The 21919-nt window shown below is 42.6% G+C and overlaps 1 protein-coding gene across 6 annotated transcripts in view; it reads left to right on the top strand.

Annotated features, from left to right (window-relative positions):
* Window positions 1-3593: 3593 nt before the first annotated feature.
* Window positions 3594-21919, top strand: part of LOC110499104 (myocardin-related transcription factor A) — a 43625-nt gene continuing 25299 nt past the window's right edge. For 2 of the 6 annotated variants that reach the window (XM_090212190.1, XM_021576006.3), the window contains exons 1-3: window positions 3594-3720; window positions 5526-5592; window positions 11452-11637. In XM_090212190.1, the coding sequence (XP_090068316.1) occupies window positions 11514-11637 (124 nt within the window). In that variant the 5' untranslated portion in view covers window positions 3594-3720; window positions 5526-5592; window positions 11452-11513. Of the gene's footprint in view, window positions 3721-5525; window positions 5593-11451; window positions 11740-15234; window positions 16108-21919 lie in introns of those variants that run through there. The other 4 variants (XM_036955961.2, XM_036955960.2, XM_090212191.1 and 1 more) reach the window with 2 other exon arrangements.

The raw sequence follows: 21919 nt of genomic DNA, 5'->3' as shown, positions 1-21919 counted from the left end.
AAAAACAATTTGATTTGAACTCTGACAGCCCTAATTACGAGTTAGAAAAGCTTGGTAATTCAGGTGAACTCTAAAACATGTCTGTTGCATAGACTGGTGACTAGTGGTGAAACTACAATAGCCATGACAAAGACCTTTACTTTACTGCCATCTTGTGGTGTTGCATAGTCATTACAAAGAGGAGTCCACTCAAGGGCATTGTTGACAATTCCGTAATTTATTAGTTAGAATGCTTACTGCTAAGAAATAAGTCTGTATCTGGAACATTATTTTGTGGTATTTAAATTTGCCGCAAATGGCTTCCAGTGAATCCCTCTAAATAAGAGATCCATGATCATGGGTGGCCAACCTGCAGCTTGCCATGGCTAGGTCACATCTACAGTTGAAGTCAGAAGTTTACATACACCTTAGTCAACTACATTTAAACACAGTTTTCACAATTCCTGACATTTAATCCTCGTAAAAAAATTCCCTGTCTTAGGTCAGTTAGGATCACCACTAGTTTAAGGATGTGAAAAGTCAGAATAATAAGAGAGAGAATTATTTATTTCAGTTTTAATTTCTTTCATCACATTGCCAGTGGGTCATAAGTTTACATATACTTAATTAGTATTTGGTAGCATTGCCTCTAAATTATTTAACTTGTTGCTCTTGAGCAGTGGTCTCCAACCGGTCAATCAAATCAAATGTTATTTGTCACATGCGCCGAATACAACAGACCTTACAGTGAAATGCTTGCTTACAAGCCCTTAACCAACAATGCAGTTAAGAAAATACAAAAAGAAGTCAGAAACAAAAGTAACAAATAATAAAAGAGCAGCAGTAACATAACAATAGTGAGGCTATATACAGGGGGTACCGGTACAGAGTCAATGTGCAGGGGCACTGGTTATTAAAGTGATTATGCATGGACAATAACAGAGAGTAGCAGCAGTGTGTGGGGCGGTCAATGCATATCATCTGGGTAGCCATTTGATTAGATGTTCAGGAGTCTTATGACTTGGGGGTAGAAGCTGTTTAGAAGCCTCTTGGACCAAGACTTGGTGCTCCGGTACCACATGCCGTGCGGTACCAAGGGAACAGTCTATGACTAGGGTGGCTGGAGTCTTTGACTATTTTTAGGGCCTTCTTCTGACACTGGTATAGAGGGGCTGGATGGCAGGAAGCTTGGCCCCGGTGATGTACTGGGCCGTGCGCACTACCCTCTGTAGTGCCTTGTGGTCGAAGGCCGAGCAGTTGCCATACCAGGCAGTGATGCAACCCATCAGGATGCTCTCGATGGTGCAGCTATAGAACCTTTTGACGATTTGAGGACCCATGCCAAAGCTTTTCAGTCTGCTTAGGGGGAATAGGTTTTGTCGTGCCCTCTTCTACTGTCTTGGTGTGCTTGGACCATGATAGTTTGTTGGTGATGTGGACGCCAAGGAATTTGAAGCTTTCAACTTGCTCAGTCCTTCTCCTGTAGTCCACAATCATCTCCTTTGTCTTGATCACGTTGAGGGAGAGGTTGTTGTCCTGGGCACAGGGACTATGGTGGTCTGCTTGAAACATGTTGGTATTACAGACTCAGACAGGGAGAGGTTGAAAAGGTCAGTGAAGACATGTACTGACATGGACGTGTACTGCGAGTGCATGCTCGCAGTACACGTCCTGGTAATCCGTCTGGCCTTGTGAATGTTGACCTGTTTAAAGGTCTTACTCACATCGGCTGCGGAGAGCGTGATCACACAGTCGTCCGGAACAGCTGACGCTCTCATACATGTTTCAGTGTTATTTGCCTCAAAGCGAGCATAGAAGTTATTTAGCTCGTCTGGTAGTCTCGTGTCACTGGGCAGCTCTCAGCTGTGCTTCCCTTTGTAGTCTGTAATAGTTTGCAAGCCCTGTCACATCCGACGAGCATCGGAGCCAGTGTAGTACGATTCGATCTTAGTCCTGTATTGAAGCTTTGCCTGTTTGATGGTTTGTTGGAGGGCATAGCAGGATTTCTTATAAGCTTCCGGGTTAGAGTCCCACTCCTTGAAAGCGGCAGCTCTACCCTTTAGCTCAGTGCGGATGTTGCCTGTAATACAGGGCTTCTGGTTGGGTTATGTACGTACAGTCACTGTGGGGATGACATCATCAATGCACTTATTGATAAAGCCAGCGACTGATGTGGTGTACTCCTCAATGCCATCGGAAGAATCCCGGAACATATTCCAGTCTGTGCTAGCAAAACAGTCCTTTAGTTTAGCATCTCCTTCATCTGACCAATTTTATTGACCAAGTTTTTGCTTATAAGCAGAAATCAGGAGGATAGTATTATGGTCAGATTTGCCAAATGGAGAGTGAAGGAGAGGTTTGTACGAGTCTGTGTGTGGGGAGTAAAGGTGGTCTAGAATAGTTTCCCCCCTCTGGTTGCACATTTAACATGCTGATAGAAATGAGGTTTCCCTGCATTAAAGTCCCCGGCCTTTAGGAGCGCCACTTCTGGATGAGCGTTTTCCTGTTTGCTTATGTCGGTGTACAGCTCATTGAGTGCGGTCTTAATGGTCTGTGGTCTTAATCGGTCTGTGGTGGTATGTAGACAGCTACGAAAAATACAGATGAAAACTCTCTAGGTAGATAGAGTATCTCATGATAAGCTGTAGACCACACTACCTCAGGCGAGGAAAAACCTTGAGACTTCTTTAGATATCGTGCGCCAGCTGTTGTTTACAAATATACATAGACCGCCACCCCTTGTCTTATCAGAGGCTGCTGTTCTATCCTGCCGATACAGTGTATAACCTGCCAGCTGTATGTTATTAACGTCGCTGTTCAGCTACTACTCTGCGAAACATAAGATATTACAGTTTTTAATGTCCTGTTGGTAGCATATAGTTCGTGCTTTTAGTTCGTCCCATTTATTTTCCAGTGATTGTACATTGCCTAACAGTATGGATGGCAAAGGCAGATTAGCCACTCGTCGCCTGATCCTCCCAAGGCACCCCAATCTCCTTCCGTGAAATCTCAGTCTGTTTCTCCTGTGAATGACGGAGATGAGGGCTTGTTCGGGTGTCTGGAGTAAATCCCTCCCGTCCGACTCCATTAATGAAACATTATTTGTCCAATTCAAGGTGAGTAATCGCTGTTCTGATGTCCAGAAGCTATTTTCGGTTATAAGATATGGTAGCAGCAACATTATGTACAAAATAAGTTACAAACAATGCGAGAAAACAAACAAAATAGCACGGTTGGTTAAAAAATAATTCAAACAGGGCCATGTCAGTGGAATCAGATCACAGTTTCACATTAATGTATTATGCAGTGTGTGCGTCTCATGCACTTCACTGCAGAATGTTTATTAGACTGTTTCACATACTTGTATTATTGTTCGGCCAGAGCTTTGAACAGTGAAAGATCATATAAGACTTGTAAAATAATCTGATCATAATGATGAGCACTTTCGCAAAAGTCAGATCTTCATAAGGTATTGTTATGCAACTCCATATGCTTGCTAAAACTCACCCATCATCTAATCTACTCAGATGACTGGCAGGCCTGAGTATTGGAAAGGAATCAGAAATAACCAGTAGGTGGCGCCACAGACCATGCATTTCACTCCACAAGCCCACAACACAGAAAGAGTTTATTGCCATGATTCAACTTCTCTTCAATGCAAGGCAAGACTGGAAAAACATCTATGCCATAGCTACATTATTCCCAAAGCAGTTGACATCTCATTCAGTCGTGTGGTTAGATGTGAGTATATATTTGATAACTGGTCATCAAGTTGTTGCTATCGTGTGGTTAGATGTGAGTATATATTTGATATTGGTCATCAAGTTGTTGCTATATGGAAGTAACGATTTGCCTTTTTAGCTGAGAGGAGGGTTTTCCGGTCAAAGTTTCCGTTGTGAGTCGGAAGTGGTGCACCACTAAAGCCAAAGGCTTTTAACCTCGTTAAAAACAATAATAGCGACAGTGATGAGTAGCTAATGAGAGAACGCATTAATTAAATCTTTAACATCACGACAAAGAGCAAGATACCTCGATATTACCACCGCGTGACTAGACTGACAGGTAGCTGCTAGCATCAGATGCTAAGCTAGCTATTTCTTGTAGCTAACATTAGCTGTCTGGAGCCGGGAGGTGGACTTGTCTAGTTTTACTGTTGATAGATTCGCTTAAACCACTTTTATTTTGCTGTTGTGGAGGTATTGGATTTCGTTATTCAATAGTTCTGCGTTGGACAATTTTCAGGTGAGCGCCCACTGCGTAGTTAACTAGCCTAGATACCGAGCCAATATGTCCACATTGGCACAATGACAATATGGGCCCAATGCGGGCAAAAATATTGGCCACATTTAGGCTTTCCACATTGGGCCGATGTGCCTTCGCTCATCGGCTCCACATTTGCCCCAAAGACATTGGGTCAGTGTGGGGGTGAGGGTAGCCCTCACTTTGCCTTGAAAATGTGCCCACGTTGGCAGGATGTGGTCCCAATGCGGGTTAACCCCATGAAGGCTGCCCACATTGAGCCGATGCGCCTTTGCTCATAGGCTCCACATTGGCCCCAAGGGCAGCCCTCACTTTTCCTGAAACGAGCCCACCCTCTTTGATCGGCTGCCTGTTACATTGTATCAGAAAGACAACAATGTTGTCATCATATATATATATATATATATATATATATCATTATCAGAGAAACTTAGTTGTCATATCTCATGCACTTATTGAACTTCTTTTTTTTACGGTCTTCGTCTTCGTCATTGACAATGTACAAGGTCTTTTTTTCTTTTAAAAATTCACTAGGAAGATTGCACAAAAATAAATATAGAGCTATAAGGTTCTATCTGAAAAATAAATGATTCCTAGATAATTGTCTTAAGTTCCAAACACTCATTGGTTTGAATGGTGTCTGCAATATTTTTTTCTCTTCACTTTAACATATTTGCAAACCACACCACTAACAATTCTAATGAGCCCCCACCTCTACATTTATGAAGAAGCTGGGCTTGGTGTGGGTTAACCTGTGTTGGACTGGTGTGGGAAAGCCATGTTGGGCTTGTTGTGGGTTGGGCTTGTTGTGGGTTAGCCCGTGTTGGGCTTGTTGTAGGTTAGCCCATGTTGGGCTTGTTGTGGGTTAGCCCGTGTCTACCAAATACTCACATGAGGTCATGTTTGCTGGGTAGATATTGTATTGTTGTCAAAGGGTATTGTGTAACAAGCTGTTAGCTATCAGCCATATGAGCCAATGACAGCTGTCGTGACATCTGTGGTTAGCCAAATCCACAGTTGGCTATTACGCTATCTAATCATACACATTGCCCTTGATATCGACATGTTAACAGCTATTGGGCCAAACGAGAGTATCTCTTCATCATGTTGCACCATACAGCTACATGCATAGCTACCTAAATAGTTAGCTAGTTTGTATTCATGTCATGAATGATCTGCATCATGCCGTGGTGAGTTTGCATACAATGATTGATGGATAGTTGCTAGGCCTATTTGTAGCAATGTGCTTGGACTAATGAAAATCTCTTTCCCTTCTTTTCTTTCAGCACTTTTCCCAGCTGTGTGCTGAAATGGAAAAACCATCCCATTTGTTTTCAAGGATTTAGCGGAACGGTTAAGTTCACATTTCTCGTTACAACATCCAGTCCATCACTCATCTCTTGTTGTCACAATATAGCTTAGCTAGATCTCCATTTACCTTCCATTGATGACTGTAACTCATAGATTTATCATGTCATACGTCATCACTGTGCATTTGTCCTCTGTGACAAGCTGACAATCAAGTGTAGCTGTTTTTCACTTCTAAGATGCAAAACCCACATTACAGCCAGGTGGGAGGTTTCCTGCTGTGTTTCTTTGTGAACGTGTTCAGAGCACATCTGCACAGACTAGTGTAGACGTGCAGTGGGAGGAATGCCAGTGAACTCACTGTCCCTCCCCATGCTATTATGTCAGCACAATGCACTACATGTTTCAACACCCTCATACAGGAGAGGTGCTGGGAAGGAATAACTTGGCTGCTCAAGGATTGTCATCAACTACATCGTGACATTGCCTTCACCTCCAAAATGTGACTGTTCTAATAATGCGTTGTTATTATGACAACTCCATATTCATTGTTATAAATGAAACAATTTATCCTCCGTAGGAAAAGTATTGAAATCATAGAAATATATAGATCATATTTACATTTGAGTCATTTAGCAGACGCTCTTATCCAGTGCATACATTTTCTTGTTTTCTTGTACTGGTCCCTTGTGGAGATCAAACCCACAACCCTGCCGTTACAACATACATTCCCATTCAAGTTGACATTTGACAGTGGGGGGACAAGCGGCCATCTTTTTGGAAGTTGGAAGTTAATTAAAAGTACATTTAATTGGTTTAGCAGCTTAATTGCAGTGTTCTGAAGGGATAGGTCCATTTTATAAGTTATATTTCTATGATTGAAGTGACGCCTACCCTGTATTCAAGAGTATGCGACGTCTCAACCGATGATGGGCACAAATCAAGCTTTATTTATACAGCACATTTCAGACATGGAATGCAACACAATGTGCTTCACAGGGAAAAAAACAAAATTAAAAACAGAAATATTTACTACAGAACAAACAGAGGATAAATAAACAAAAACTGACTGACTAAAAAGCACCCAAAGGAAAAGCAAAGCTAAAAAGGTGTGTTTTTAAGATTTATTTTAAATATGTCCACAGTTTTGGCCCCCCTCGGGTTCTCTGGCAGGCTATTCCAGAGGCTGGTGGAATTATAACTATCGGCTGCCTCTCCATGCCTCTTTTTCCCAGGCTTTGGGAGAGTTAAAGGCCAGTGCCAGAAGATCTGAGGGACCTACTGGGTACATAACTTTAAACCATGTCTGACATGTATTGAGGTGCACAATTGTGGATTGATTTAAAAACCAATAGAATAATCTTAAAACGAATTCTTAAACTCACAGGCAGCCAGTGCAAAGACCTTAAAACTGGTGCTCTCCATCTGGCCTTAGTCAGTACCTGTGCTGCTGCATTCTGTATGTTTTGCAGTTGACCAATGGCTTTCCTAGATGGACCAGACAGGAAACCATTACAGTAGTCAAGCCTGCTTGTAATAAATGCATGGATGTGTCTCTGTATCTGCCTGAGAGAAAAACGGCCGCACCGTGACAATATTCCTCAGGTAGTAAAAAGCTATGTTGGTCACATTCCTAATGTGTGATTAATCGAGTTCAGAATTCAAACTAACACCTAGGTATTATTCTTGTTTTTAGTTGTAATTTTTTTATTTATTATCATTGGTGCGGGTGGGTGTTAAGGAGTATGGTTTGGCGGGTCATCCATCCATCCACAATCCATCCACCTGACAGGTGTGGCATATCAAGAAGCTGATTAAACAGCATGATTAACACAGGTGCACCTTGTGCTGAGGACAATTAAAGGCCACTAAAATGTGCAGTTTTGTCACACAATGCCACAGATGTCTCAAGTTTTAAGCGAACATGCAATTGGCAGGAATGTCCAATGTAACTGAATGTTCATTTCTCTGCATATGCTGCCTCCAATGTCATTTTAGAGAATTTGACAGTACGTCTGGGGGGGTTCTAAGGAGTATTTCTGTCTAATAGGAGATTCCCCCCTTTTGTGGGGGAAAAACTCATTCTGATTGGCTGGGCCTTTCTACCGTCATGTGAAATCCGAAGATTATGGCCCAATGAATTTATTGAATTATTCTATTGATTTCCGTCTTTGAATTGTAACTGAGTAAAGTCTTTATTGGTGTATGTTGCGTTTTATGTTTTTGTTCAGTATAGTTCTCAAGGGCAATGGACAATAGTTCAGAGAAATCAGTAAATGAAGTGGGGCAGTGCTTTGGTGGCCTATACAGCGTTATGATGCTCAAGACCCAAAGTCGCCAAACAAAAAGTCCTTACAGCTGAGAGCATTAGTAAAAAAACAAACACCTCAGATTATGTCAAATAGGTTCTAAGCTATAACATTTGTGCATTTTTAAAAATAAATGAATAAATCATAGAATACTTTCACAACCATGTTTGTAAGCTTTGAAATAATAGCATTCCACAGTTTCTCTTTTTCAGTGATGAATATGGGTCAAATAGGAGCACCGCTATCTCGTTTCTGACCACTAGTGCTGACCGTTTAGTGCTTTTGGATGTCGTTTCGATTATTTAAAAAATAGTAACGGTTTTCCATATTTTTATTTTACATTTAAATGCACTATGCATTATGTGGGTTGAATGCTGTAACAATACAGCATTTTTAAAAGTCCCACGATGGTAGTGATTGCCCATTCACTGCTTGTCACTTATTAACCATCATTTATTCTAGGGCTGTCCCCGACAAAATAAAATCTTGGTTGACCGAAAGTCATCTGTTATTTGATTGGTTTAAACTCATTTTTCCATATACAGTACCAGTCAAATATATATATATATATTTTAATTTACATTGTGATGAATAGCTTTGTGACACACACCATGTTAGCCTAGTTGGGTTATACTACTGAATTATGACTCACATCCTCTACTGTATTGTGACATCACCAGCTGCACTAAAGTGTGGCCTACAATGAATCTTTCAATGACCTGTCTTGTTCTCCCACATAACTTAATTCTCTCCTAAGTTGACCTGTTTCACTGACTTTTTGAAGCTGTTTCTGCCTGTCAGAGGTCTCCTTCATGATAGCCTCAATTAGATCGGTGGGGAAACGACAGGGTGAGGCTGCCGCTGATGTCGTGATAAGATGAGGGTAGGGGTCTACAGTTATGCAACAGGAGATTGGATGATTAGATCAGACTTAATGTGCTGTAATAAATCATAATAAAGGTCGATTACATTTTGTTGTGGTAAATTCGGTGGAAATGGCTTGTGGTGTGACGGATCTGGAGGATGAAACTGAGTGTTTCTCTGTAGAAACCCTGTTGAGATTGATCAGACTATGTTTTTCGGTCCAGGTTTTTCAGTTGGGGTGTGTCGTCCGAGAGGAGACTGGACATCCTCTGGCTGCTGGAACACTCAGAACCACCACAGAAATCCTCTCTGCCCGCATGAGTATTATGGTTTTTCTAGAGCCAGTGCCAGGGAATCGCTCCTTACGGCCACATCAACACTTAGCTGAGAACCAGAGAGTACTGTATGCTGCCACACCTAGACAGTCATGGAGAGAGATGGATAGAGGGAGACGGCTAGGTATGGGAGACAGACAGATAGTAGGTTGAGATGTAGGCTAGGTAGTGAGACAGACCAAAAACATATCAGCAATAGCCTGAGCTGAACACAGAAATGGAGAGATTGATAGTGAAATGAATGGTGTGAGGGCAAGAATGAGATTGGGAGAGATCCTTAGACAACACAGCCTTATTGTTGGCCTGCTCTGTTGTAATGGCATTTCCTGCTGCACTCCATGGGTAGAGAAAACAAACAGAATTAAAGCTGCAAGCAGCATGGCCGGGGTTCATGACTTTGGGTCCCACGGGGTGCAGGGGTGACTTTGGGTCACACGGGGTGCAGGGGATGACCTTACAAAGTTAGCATGTTCAATCGCTTGTTTTAGCACAACCATGTGGCCAATTGGCATGGTATTGCTTGAGCGGATGTGGCCCTTGGGCCTTTACCATGCTAAATTGCACAAACAAAATAGAAAATAAAACAGACCGTCAATTTAGTGAATACTGTTGGTGGTTTAATATAAGGGTTTCTGCAATATAACTTCAGACTTTTACCACTTTTTCATTTTACTACGTCAGTATTTATTTGTTGTCAGTGTTTTGCCATAAAACTGGTGGCAGTTGTGAAAAATGTCAATAGTTAGATAGGGTTGCAGAGTTAATTAGGCTATTTTTCTCTTCAACCATATGTTCCATATACTAGAAACTCATGGACACAAAAAAATTAACACTGTGTAATAATATAAAAAAAATATTCAGGTATAAATGACTAAAGTTATTATGCATTGCCATAGATTTTCTGTTAATTACCAAAATTACTGAAGATTCCGGTGAAGGAAAACACAAAATGCCTATTCCTCCAGATAGTTGACACTATAATCCTTAGCCTGCAGATATGCATTCCTAAATTGTGTTCTGTCTGCGTCTGAATTCCAAAGTTTCACAAGAGATGCTCAGTGTTCCATTAGCGTGTTCCAGCCTGTTCCATGTTCTACCTCCCAGCCCTGAGCAACCGAGAGGGAGAGTAGGCTACATCTATCTACCCTAACACTCTGCCACTGTGTCTGCGTCAGTGGTTAGCAAAGAACAGGCCTCAGGGGAATCGAGTGTCTAGTTTATGTCAGCTGTCAGTTGAAGGACGACTTCAGATATTGAGTCACGGTTCTGGTTGCAAGTTTCTATAGACCGGGTCACGATAAAGGAGTTTGTGCAACATTTGTCCTGGACAGCCTCTGAGTTTTGTTCTAGCCCCGCTGTAATAAACACCTGATTTTAAACTAAGTGGTTTATATTGAAATCCATTATTAGCTGATAAGCTTAATCCAGTAGGCTTGGGCGGCATCCAGATTGTCATACCTTCATACCGACCTTGTGCCATACCGGGATATTTGAGATACCGGCACTGATCACAAAACCCCACCCAGCCTTTGTAATCCAAAAGTTAGCAATGTTAACAAGTACATGTCAAATCCCATAGAGAATGCTAACTAAATGCTAATGAGTGTATTGCGAACATTTTATACAATCTCTGACCTAAACTATATGCAAGAAGGATATCCTAGTTCATAAAGTCATCCAAGTTACTCAAAAATGCTACTCCGTTTGGCACAAAACAGATATTAGACAGCAAGGCTCTTGATCCAGGCGGGGTTTCACTGCTTTTACCAAGCAAAGCTTGATTTTGGAAAAGCTAACCACTTTGCTAGATAGCTAACTAGCTACTAAATTAGCTAAACAAATGCAAATTTAACTTAATAGTTATAAGATACCTAGCTGGCAAATATTTAGTTGTGAATTCTATACTGTAAGTAGATCACCTGGCGGGTGCTGCACAACAGTGAGTGACTCACAAGGCTACGGTCTCGTAGTTGTGTGCTTGTAAACAAACACAATGTGACTGGGAACTATCGTTAAGCTTCATAATGAAAGTTGTGACAGGTAAAATGAAGAACGCGTTCTTCTTTACTTACTAACTTATTGCGCAAGTTGACTGCAGGTGTTTACTGTAAAAGTAGCTACAAATATAAAAATGTATTTAAAACATTTCAATGGTATTGACTGTATTGAAAAACCATTCCGTGGCAATTTCCAAATACCCCGGTATACTGCCCAAGCCTAGAATCAAGTGTGTTATTGCAGGGGTGGATTAAAAGCCTATGCACCATTTCTCTTGGACCGGAGTACCCCACCCCTGTTGAAACCATCATTTCTGCATGCGACAATTTGCAAACCAAAGAAAACAAAGACTGACATTGTTTTTCTTTTCTTTTTTAAAATAATTGTATACCTCACAGGTATCTCTGTCACCCTGGCGACGCTGGGGCCACAGGGTGGGGCGGAGCTAAGTCCTGGCATCATGGTGGTTGCCGTGGCACCCGGCTCAGCCTCCAGCCCACAGAGCGAAGCAGTGACCAATGAGCTTCAGGAGTTGACTCTGCAGCCCATCTCCAACGACATGCCTGTGCGAGAGAGGAAGAACGGTGAGTTGGTGTCGAGGATCCCCCGTATGGATCCCCCGTACGAGGATCCCCCGTATGATCCTCCTCTTTCATCAACTATCAGACATACCATACCGTATCAAGGTAAAATAAATGACATCTTGAATATTGTACTTTCTGTTACGCTGTGTGCACTGAACTAACATGCATGATTGTGGCTAATACTCCGATTTTCAGATGAGAGGAATTAAACGGCCTATAATGCACACCACCGTGTCGCTCAACTCAACAGTGTGTAGCCTACTGTAGCTGCTAGCAAAGTAATTCAAAGCCTATACTTTATCACTCCGGATGTGATAACTTTCCAGTGCTACTGTTTTTGCCATGTAATGTTGTTATTAAAACAATATCAGACAACCCCAGGGTAGAATAGTTCACCGACAGAGCATTTGGAAAGTATTCAGACCCCTTGACTTTTTCCACGTTGTTACGTTATACCCCTATTCTAAAATGGATTAAGTATTTTTTTTCTTCCTCATCAATCTATAATGACAAAGCAAAAACTGGTTTTTAGAAATGTTTGCAAATCTATATATATATATTTTTAAATGCTGAAATTAGGGATGCACGATATATCGGTGAACATATCGGAATCGGACGATATTAGATAAAAATGCCAACATCAGTATCGGCCGATGTCTAGTTTAACGGCGATGTGCAAAACCGATGTCAAAGCTGCCGTGCATACCTATATAAAGTAGGTACATGATGTAATGATGCCACGTAAAATTTTGCGCTACACGTGCAACACAGCATTCTTAACCTAGCCCACACAATGTCTGCTGTGTGACTCGAGCAGTCAAGTCGAGCAGTCATTTGAAAGGGTAAGAAAATTTCAGCGAGACAACTCAAAAGGCGAAATCCATTAAAGCCAAGATAATGAAATTCATTGCCCTTGACAATCAACCGTTCTCTGTCTTGGGTGATGTTGGCTTTCACCGACTGGTCGAGCACTGGTGCATACTACCAAGTGCGCTATTTTTAAAATGTTGCCCTACCGGAGTTACACAGTGATAGCTTCACTGCTATTAGCATCATGACATACATGCTATGGAATGCCGTTTGGGTCTTTACGTGTCAAAAAATATACAGTTGCACTGTCAAAGCTGTAGAAAAAGTCTGCAAACAAGCAAACCCCGGACACGATGTGTTTACAATACCGCGTTGGTAATAAAGCATTATTTCTTCGACCGCAACTTCTGGGGTAGCTAGCTTTAGCTTGGTACCTAGCTAGCGCCAATACAACCAGCCTGAAAACAATGACCAGTAGAAACTGCAGTCATTTTCATTATTCTTAGCAATGATTTAGGAGTCTTTGTGAGTAAGTATTAGCTAGGTAGCCACTTGTTGTTCACCTAATGAAATTGAACTTCATGAAAATAAATAGCTAGCCAGCTACTTAATCCTGTTGCCCAAAGCTAACGTTATAAGCAGCCAGCTAGCTTCATCTGGCTAGTGAGGCTTGACCGGACCGGGTTATGTGTTGTGAAGCTAGCCACAATAAGGATTAGCATAATAGTCGAATTTGCGATTTGCCTTCAAAATAAAAGTATGTCATTGACAGTGATGCATTCTACTATTGTGGCTAATCTTTATTGTGGCTAGCTTCACACAGATGGGTCCGACCACCATTAATCAAATAAGAACTGTCTTATAAATTAGGGGTATTTTAATGACACCTAGCTGTATAGTTAGCTAGCTAACTATAGCTACTGAAACAGATTGTTGTTTTGCTGCGTTTTTGGGGAAGAACATTGTTTGCATCCATGAGCTAGCTAGCTTTTTTTTATGACCAGCACTGTAGGTGCGCGAGACAACTTTACCAGCATCATAGCATACTTATTGATGAATCATTGTGACATAGAAAATACGAGTGATAGTGTAATCAATGTGTAATAACTATGTAAAAAAGTTATGAACGCGTTAAATTATTATGTGACGTGCAGTCATATGCAGGTCCTGATTGGTCAACAAGCTTATTTAACACGTCAAATAGTGGTTTTTTTTGACACGCGTAGACACAAATGGCATTCCATAGAAATCCTGGTTGAGAATGAAACGACTGAACAAATGAACAACGAAACAGCACAGCAAGTTAGTAAAATAAATAGGTTTTGATTATGTTTTACTGGTAATGGGGACATGCGTAAATGCCAACAAAATAACTTTTTGGTCATTGTGGTGTGGGTAACCTTTTCTTTAACTAGGCAAGTCAGTTAAGAACAAATTCTTATTTACAATGACGGCCTGGACGACCCTGGGCCAATTGTACGCCGCCCTATGGGACTCCCAATCACGGCTGGATGTGATACAGCCTGGATTCGAACCAGGGACTGTTGTTACGCCTCTTGCACTGAGATGCAGTGCCTTAGACCGCTGCATCCGTTTGTGTGTGTGTTAACTATTTAACTGTACTAGAATGATTAAAAGGCCGCTCAAATTGTAAATATCGGTATCGTCTTTTTTTGGCAAGGAAAATATCAGATATCGGTTTCGGCAAAAAATGTCATATCGGTGCATCACTAGCATGAAAAGCAGGAGTTCGGTATGAGGTCTGTACAGCTCTCCCAGCCATATACAGTGGCCAGTTTATGTCTCCACAGGAGAGGGTTCAGAGAGATGGCGATTAGGGGGTCAGATGAGGGTGAAGGAGATGTAGAATGTCATAGAGGAGGGGGGAGTGAAGGATCATTGCTGATGCTGAGACAGTAATACTGTTCATGATAATGGAGTTGATGTATTTATGTGGAACTGCTGTTATCTTGAACAGGTCCTTCTTCTAAAATATGCCTAGATTGTATCTCAATGAGACATGATCAGCTTAATGTACGGAGAGTGAAACTGAAGGTGCAGCGAGTTTGCTTAACAAGATTTGCTTAAGAGCCAGATGGGAGTCTCAGTCAAGGCCAGGATGAATAGACCCTCCTTGCAAAGGGAATTACAAGGATAAAAGGTTGAGTTTTAGTGTTTAACCCCCACTCCCCCAGCCCAAGGGCACCACTCCTCGTTTTAAACACTGCCTACCATGGCTACTAACGCTTCATACAGGCTGGCTGCCAGTAGCAGACATGTTGTAGCAGGACCTTCCCAGTCTCTTATCTGACACAACATGGTGTAAACGAGACACAGGAATGTTAGCAAGGCTATCAGTCCATTACATCTATCTAGTCTACAACCATCTTAATGGCCTCTGCATGGTAGCTATGGGTTGTGTCCCAAATGGCACTATATTCACAGTGCTCTCTTTTTTTGACTAGGACCGATAAGTAGCCCAAGCAGTGCACTAAATGGGAAATAGGTTGGTACTCTCTCTCTCTCTATCTGTCTTCTTCCAGGGTAGAGTTATGCAATCTCTCATTCCACAGTACCTTGTTTTAGAGAGGAGGGCTGCTGAAGGTTTTTCAAGTGAATATTTACAGGCTTTCATGTCAGGGTTGAGTCGGGGGTCAGCGTTCAACGTGTGTGTGTGTGTGTGTGTGTAGGCATGCCTATTTGTCAGAGAAAGGAGGAAAGATAGAAAAAAAAGGGCAAATGTTGATTAACATTAGCCCTTTTCTTTATGATAACGTGGCCCTGAGTGAGAAGGGCGATAGCGACGTTTTCTAATCCACTAGAACTTTGTGGAGAGAGTATGAGAACATGGTGCAATAATGCCTTTTGAGGTCATTTACAACTTGGAGGTGTAGGGTGGTTTTCAATAGAGGGGGATATAGAAATATTGGAGGAAGAGAGTGGGGGAGGAAAAGGGGGAAGTCATCCGAAAGACGGAATTGCATAATTCTGTAGGATATAGAGAAGGAAGGAACGATGCAGACAGAGGAAAACAGGAAGAGCGAGAGAATGGAGGGCAGTAGTGATAATATTTGAGGCCAAAAGGTGATCTGGAATGCAGATCGGCAGGCACCAGTGTTTCCCCCATGTTTTCTCCTGGATTTTTACTTATTCTGCCCGAGCAACAACAGCAGTGACATTCTGCCTGCAGCTTGCCTGCCTTTCTAAAGAGAAAAAAAATGACACCTAGCGGGGAAAAAGTAGGTGTCGCCCCAGAGAGGTTAGGAACTTGGGCCTGGACTTGGATGGAATCCAAGGAGCAATGAGGAAGAAGAAGAAAAACTGACTGCCTCAAACACACACCCTTTCTGTCAGGGCGTGCACACACTCGCAGACAGGTACAACAGGCAGGGATTGAGCAGGCAGGGATTGGCTGTAGCCAGTGTTAGAAGAAGTGGGCTACACACACACTCACAAACACGCCGTGTTGTTTGTAGTTCTCGTGGAGAATTTATTCTACAGGGAGGGGTGCCGGGACTGCCGTGGAAAACTTTTTGGGTCTTGGAAACGCAACTCTGCCAGTAGCCTCTCCTGCTGTTCTCTTATGAGTATGGATCGCTAAACTTGGAGGAAGGTTGTACTTTATCCTTCCAGTGAATAGGGATATGGCCATACACTCAGGTAAAGTGTCTTTTTGCAGAGTATTTGTTTATTTCAGCTGTGGGTGTTGTCGCTCAGCTGTCAGTATATCTGTACCAGTAGGTCAAGTGTACGTGTGTGTGTGTAATGTCATAGCGGCAGTGTAACTCTAAAAGAGTGTTATTGTTCAATGGCCAGGCTCTCCGCCTTGTGAAGTACTTATTGCTCTGTGTTCAAGTTTCACAGCCGCTCTTTAATCTCAAGGCCAATTGAACAAAGAAAAATAACTAATCATTCTGTCATTCCCAACCCGCCAGCATTAGCATGGTTTTAAAACATATTCTGAAGCTATTATACGATTTTTATGATGTATATTCATTACATTTATTTCTGTTTCTGTGGGAATGAAAGGGCTGTGAATAAATTAATGAAACTCTGTCATGTGTGCCTGCAAGTTACCTAACAACTGTCTCCCTCCGTTGAAAGATCACGCTGTAAAAGTAGTGGCTCTTTTTTGTATTATTTTAATTCTTGACTCAGTGGCAGATATGGGAAGGCTGGGGTGGGGTGAGCTGGGCTGGAGGGTGGGAGGTTGGTGGGGGTGATGACTTTGACTGTTCTCTCTGAGACGACAGCGCCTCATTGAAAGCAGCTGGCTTGGCTGTTATGACTCCCATTCCATCAAGAGAGATTTGGGACACTGTCCTGTTTTCTCAGCTTTTTGGGGGGATTGGAAGAGTTGCTCTCAGATCAGCTGTTTGGAGCAAAGCACAGCGCTAGACCTGCAACCCCCAGAGAGGTTGATTGACTCGCTGTGATTGTCCTGGGTGTTGTGTTGTGGAGCCCAGCCCAGCTGAGTGCTTGTCATGTTAAACAGGCTGGCTCCAGTGTTGGCAGGGCTGGTCATCAGTCATGTCTATCTGTCTGTCAGTAAGGAATAGGAGAGACTTGAGACTGTTCACCTCTGCTACTTCCCAGACCACCACCAACCCCCACACCTGGCAACAAAGCACGGTGGGGTATGTTAATGCATGGCTAACGGTGTGGCTCTGATTCGTCTAAACTAGACTACTAGAGCAATGACAGAGAGCCTGGAGCCAATGGGGGAAATAGTCATGTGTTCATTCGGAATACATTCTGTCAAATCAACACCTCTTCTCCCCATGCAGTACAAACCTAGTGATTTTTCATGGTTAGAGGTACAACATTTATTTGAAGAGTATAGATCCTTGGCCTGCCTGCCGATTTAGAATATTCCTTTACATAGGAAAAAGTTACGTTTTCATTAGTAGCATTCCGGCTACATAAATAATTACGTAAATGTACACAAAACCACACATTGTATGGAAACTTGGAAAGTACCCTAGATGTCCCACTCCCATATTCTGTCCCCCTCTCCTGCTGCCTTTAGTGTGGGTACAGTGTGAGCGGAGGCGGCCTGTAAGCTGTGGCGCTTTCTAGCAGCAGTGGTAGGCTGTAGAGGAGCTGTGTGGTTGAGTTTATGTAACAGGGAGGGAAGAGTGCCAGCAGCCAGCCAGCCCAGCATACTGTAGAGGCTCCAGCACGCTCTCACTGGCCCTGAGCAGAGGGAGACGGTAAAGGAGGAGAGAAGAACAAAACGGGGACAGGAGAGCAGGAAAAGGTTGAGGAAGGAGGAGAGGAAAAAGGGGCTAAAGGGGCCTCCCTGTCCCTGCTTAGCTAATGTGGGCGAGACACACAGCTGTCTGTGACATTCACTCAGTTACAGCAGCAGCACACACTTCTATTTGCCCCCCTCTTTTCCCTCTTCCCTCTCCCCTTTCCCTCTGTTTGTCTTGATCTCTCCGTCCTTGTAGCGATTGTATTTTTGGCTCTCTGTTATTGGCTCATTTACATAAATACAATGCAGTCAAAACACATATACAGTGCATTCGGGAAGTATTCAGACCCCTTCCCTTTTTCCACATTTCGTTACGTTACAGCCTTATTCTAAAATTGATTAAATAGTTTTTTCCCCTCATCAATCTACACACAATACCCCATAATGACGAAGCTAAAACAGGTTTTTAGGGGAGGAAAAAAGGAGAAAAAATGTATTCAGCCCCTTTACTCAGTACTTTGTTGAAGCTCCTTTGGCAGCGATTACAGCCCTTAGTCTTCTTGGGTATGACGCTACAATCTTGGCACAACTGTATTTGGGGTGTTTCTCCCATTCTTCTCTGCAGATCCTCTGAAGCTCTGTCAGGTTGGATGGTGAGTGTCGCTTCACATCTATTTTCAAGTCTCTCCAGAGATGTTCGATCAGGTTCAAGTCCGGGCTCTGGCTGGGCCACTCAAGGACATTCAGAGACTTGTTCCGAAGCCACTAATGCGTTGTCTTGGCTGTGTGAACCTTCACCAAAGTCTGAACCTGCTCCAGAGTGCTCAGGACTTCATCCTGCCGCTGAAAAATCCTCACAGCATGATCCTACCATCATCATGCTTCGTCGTAGGGATGGTGCCAGGTTTCCTCCAGATGGGACGCTTGCCATTCAGGCCAATGAGTTCAATCTTGGTTTCATCAGACCAGAGAATCTTGTTTCTCATGTTCTGAGATTCCTTTAGGTGCCTTTTGGTAAATTCCAAGCAGGCTGTCATGTGCCTTTTTCTGAGGAGTTGCTTCTGTCTGGCCACTCAACCATAAAGGCCTGATTGGTGGAGTGCTGCAGAGATGGTTGTCCTTCTGGAAGATTCGCCCATATCCACAGAGGACCTCTAGAGCTCTGTCAGAGTGACCATCTGGTTCCTGGTCACCTCCCTAACCAAGGCCCTTCTCCCCCGATTGCTCAGTTTGGCCGGACGGCCAGCTCTAGGAAGAGTCTTAGGGGTTCCAAACTTCTACCATTTAAGAATGGAGGCCAATGTGTTCTTGGACCTTCAATGCTGCAGACATCTTTTGGTACCCTTCCCCAGATCTGTGCCTCGACACAATCCTGTCTCGGAGCTCTATGGACAATTTGTTCAACCTCAAAGCTTGGTTTTTGCGCTGTCAACTGTGGGACCTTATATAGACAGGTGTGTGCCTTTCCAAATCATGTCCAATCATTAATTTAACACAGGTGGACTCCAATCAAGTTGTAGAAACATCTCAAAGATGATCAATGGAAACAGGATGCAGCTCAGCTCAATATCGAGTCTCATAGCAAAGGGTCTGAATACTTATGAAAATAAGGTATTTCTGTTTTTTTCTTTAAAAAAAAATAACATGTCAAACAAACTACACATTTTTGCTTTGTCATTATGGGGTATTGTGTGTAGATTGATAAGGGGACAAAAATATTTCATCCATTTTAGAACAAGGCTGTAACGTAACAAAGTGGAAAAAGGGAAGGGGCCTGAATACTTTCCGAATACACTGTACATACTTACAAAATACTCACACGCACGCACACACCCAGCCAACACAAGGCTTGTTACTGTTGAGAAATAGACAGGACCTCACATGCACTGACTGATGGCACATATCACAGTGCCATCACCATCACACAGTGCAGTTACGTAATTACAGCTTCTATTTGTTATCCAATAGTCATTCAGTAATAAAAACTCTGAGCACAACTGAACAATCTCCGCAGCCTGTTGCTCTTTGCAACAGCAGCTATGAATACAGTGGAAAGATGCACAAACACACATTACAATGTACACATACATACAGTACTCATTCCAGGCGTTTTCTTTATTTTGACTATTTTCTACATTGTAGAATAATAGTGAAGACATCAAAACTATGAAATAACACATATGGAAGGAATCATGTAGTAACCAAAAAAAGTGTTAAACAAATCAAAATATTTTATACTTGAGATTCTTCAAAGTAGCCACCTTTTGCCTTGATGACAGCTTTGCAAACTGTTGGCATTCTCTCAACCAACTTCACCTGGAATGATTTTACAACAGTCTTGAAGGACTTCCCACATTGACTGGTACTGTAGATCAACTTTCAGCATACACATTGATAAATATTCACACCATTTATAAACATATCACACATACAATGCAGTGTCTATTTTCACTTGGAAACTATTTGATTTCTCACACTCCTATTATCTTTACACAAATGATGTGTCTGTCTGTATAGAATAGACTTTACCTAGTGATTCATAGTAAACACTGTCCTAAACGTTCTAGTTTATTAATCTCTGACTAAGAGGTCATTGTGGACATTGGTTTGTTATTATGAGTCATCCTGAAGGAAATTAATTGTGCTGATAACCGAGAGGTGTAAACCGTACCAGGCTAGGGCCTGTCCTCTGTAGACTTTCATTCTACTAAAAAGTAGTTGTATCTTATCTGTTAGTCTGTCACTGCTTTCACATGATCAATGTGCACAATCTCTCACCATTAAAAACTGACTGACACGCCTGTTTGCACTTCAGGTTGGTTCTGATGATGTAACTGGATACAGACCTTTATGATAACTTGGCCGTTGCCACAAGTTTAACTTACTGGTTTATTATTGTAGGCTCTTATGTGTTGTGTTAGCTTGATATACACTTAGTGGGATCTATTGTTGGTGAGCCTGTAAGGTTGGTACTTTGCCTTGTCTGGTGCACTGAACACATTGGAGGAATGAGGTTAGGTCTCCTGTATATCAGTTAGATTGTTTCCCCATCGCACTGATAGGTTAAGGTCAATTTAGCTTTATATGTTGGGGAGAACGGGCTTGTGTCTTGCCATTCCGTTCGCTCTGTTTCAGCCTTTATTATGAGCCATCCTCCCCTCAGCAGGCTCCACTGACATCAATCACAGTGTGTAAAGTCTTCCCATTGTTGCTGGACCAACACAGAGGGGCCTCTGCTACAAGGAAAGGAGGTGAGGAAGAATCCATCTGTTTAACCACAGAGGGGGTAGGCATATTTTGAGGAAGACATGACTTAAAAGAGACACAAATAACTCTTGCGGTCGAGTAATTTGATCCAAAATGTTGAAGTAACCACCACCAAATGAATCTCACTTTGCTGTTCTCTGTTTGACACAGCAGTTTTCTTTTCACACGAATCCTCCTTTTCTTTCTGAATGAATCAAACTATTCTTGTCTCTTCTACGCCACATGTAACAAGTTCCATGTTCCACACTGCACGCCTGCTGGTGCTTTAGGGGGTGGACTGTTTCCTTGAGGGGAAGGATATGGAATCTGTTTTCTGTGAAGTGAACTAGGGAGTTATGGGCTGCAGAGTAAAGTCATCTCAGATGTTCATCCAGAAATGTAGTGCCTGGAAAAGGAACTCCCTCCCTCCCTCTCACTCTACTCTCCCTTTCTTTCTCTCTTGCCTCCCCTCCGTCCCTCCCTCCCTCGTGCTCTGCTGCACCATATTAACAAATGCTAACAGCAGCCCTGAATTGGTAACCTTTGTAACCTTACCTCCTGTAGCTGTTTAGGGGGCTCCCGAGTGGCGCAGCGGTCTAAGGCCCTGCATCTCAGTGCTAGAGGCGTCACTACAGACCCTGGTTCGATTCCAGGCTGTATCACATCCTGCCGGGATTGGGAGTGCCATAGGGCGGCGCACAATTAGCCCAGCGTCGTTAGGGTTTGGCCGGGGTAGGCCGTCATTGTAAATAAGAATTTGTAGTTCAATAAACGTTAAATAAAATGTCCTTCTCCCTCTTTTTTTCTTGCTGACTTTCTTTGTCTCCCCCTCAGTGTTTGTCTCTGTCTGTCTACCCTGCTGTCTTGTGTCCTTTCCTCTCTTACCCACTCTGCTGAATAGTGAGGCGTGTTGTGTTGAGGAGTAAACAGTGTTGACACTTTTTTAATGTCTGCTTACTATCACACAATCAAACCCTTCTATTTACATACTTTGCCTACCTTGTGAAATAGCCCACTGTTTCTGTTACC

Source organism: Oncorhynchus mykiss, chromosome 20 (genome assembly GCF_057628025.1).
Source record: "Oncorhynchus mykiss isolate SJ-2025 chromosome 20, ASM5762802v1, whole genome shotgun sequence".
Classification (NCBI taxonomy): domain Eukaryota; kingdom Metazoa; phylum Chordata; class Actinopteri; order Salmoniformes; family Salmonidae; genus Oncorhynchus; species Oncorhynchus mykiss.
This window is presented reverse-complemented; position numbering and strand designations above follow the sequence as displayed.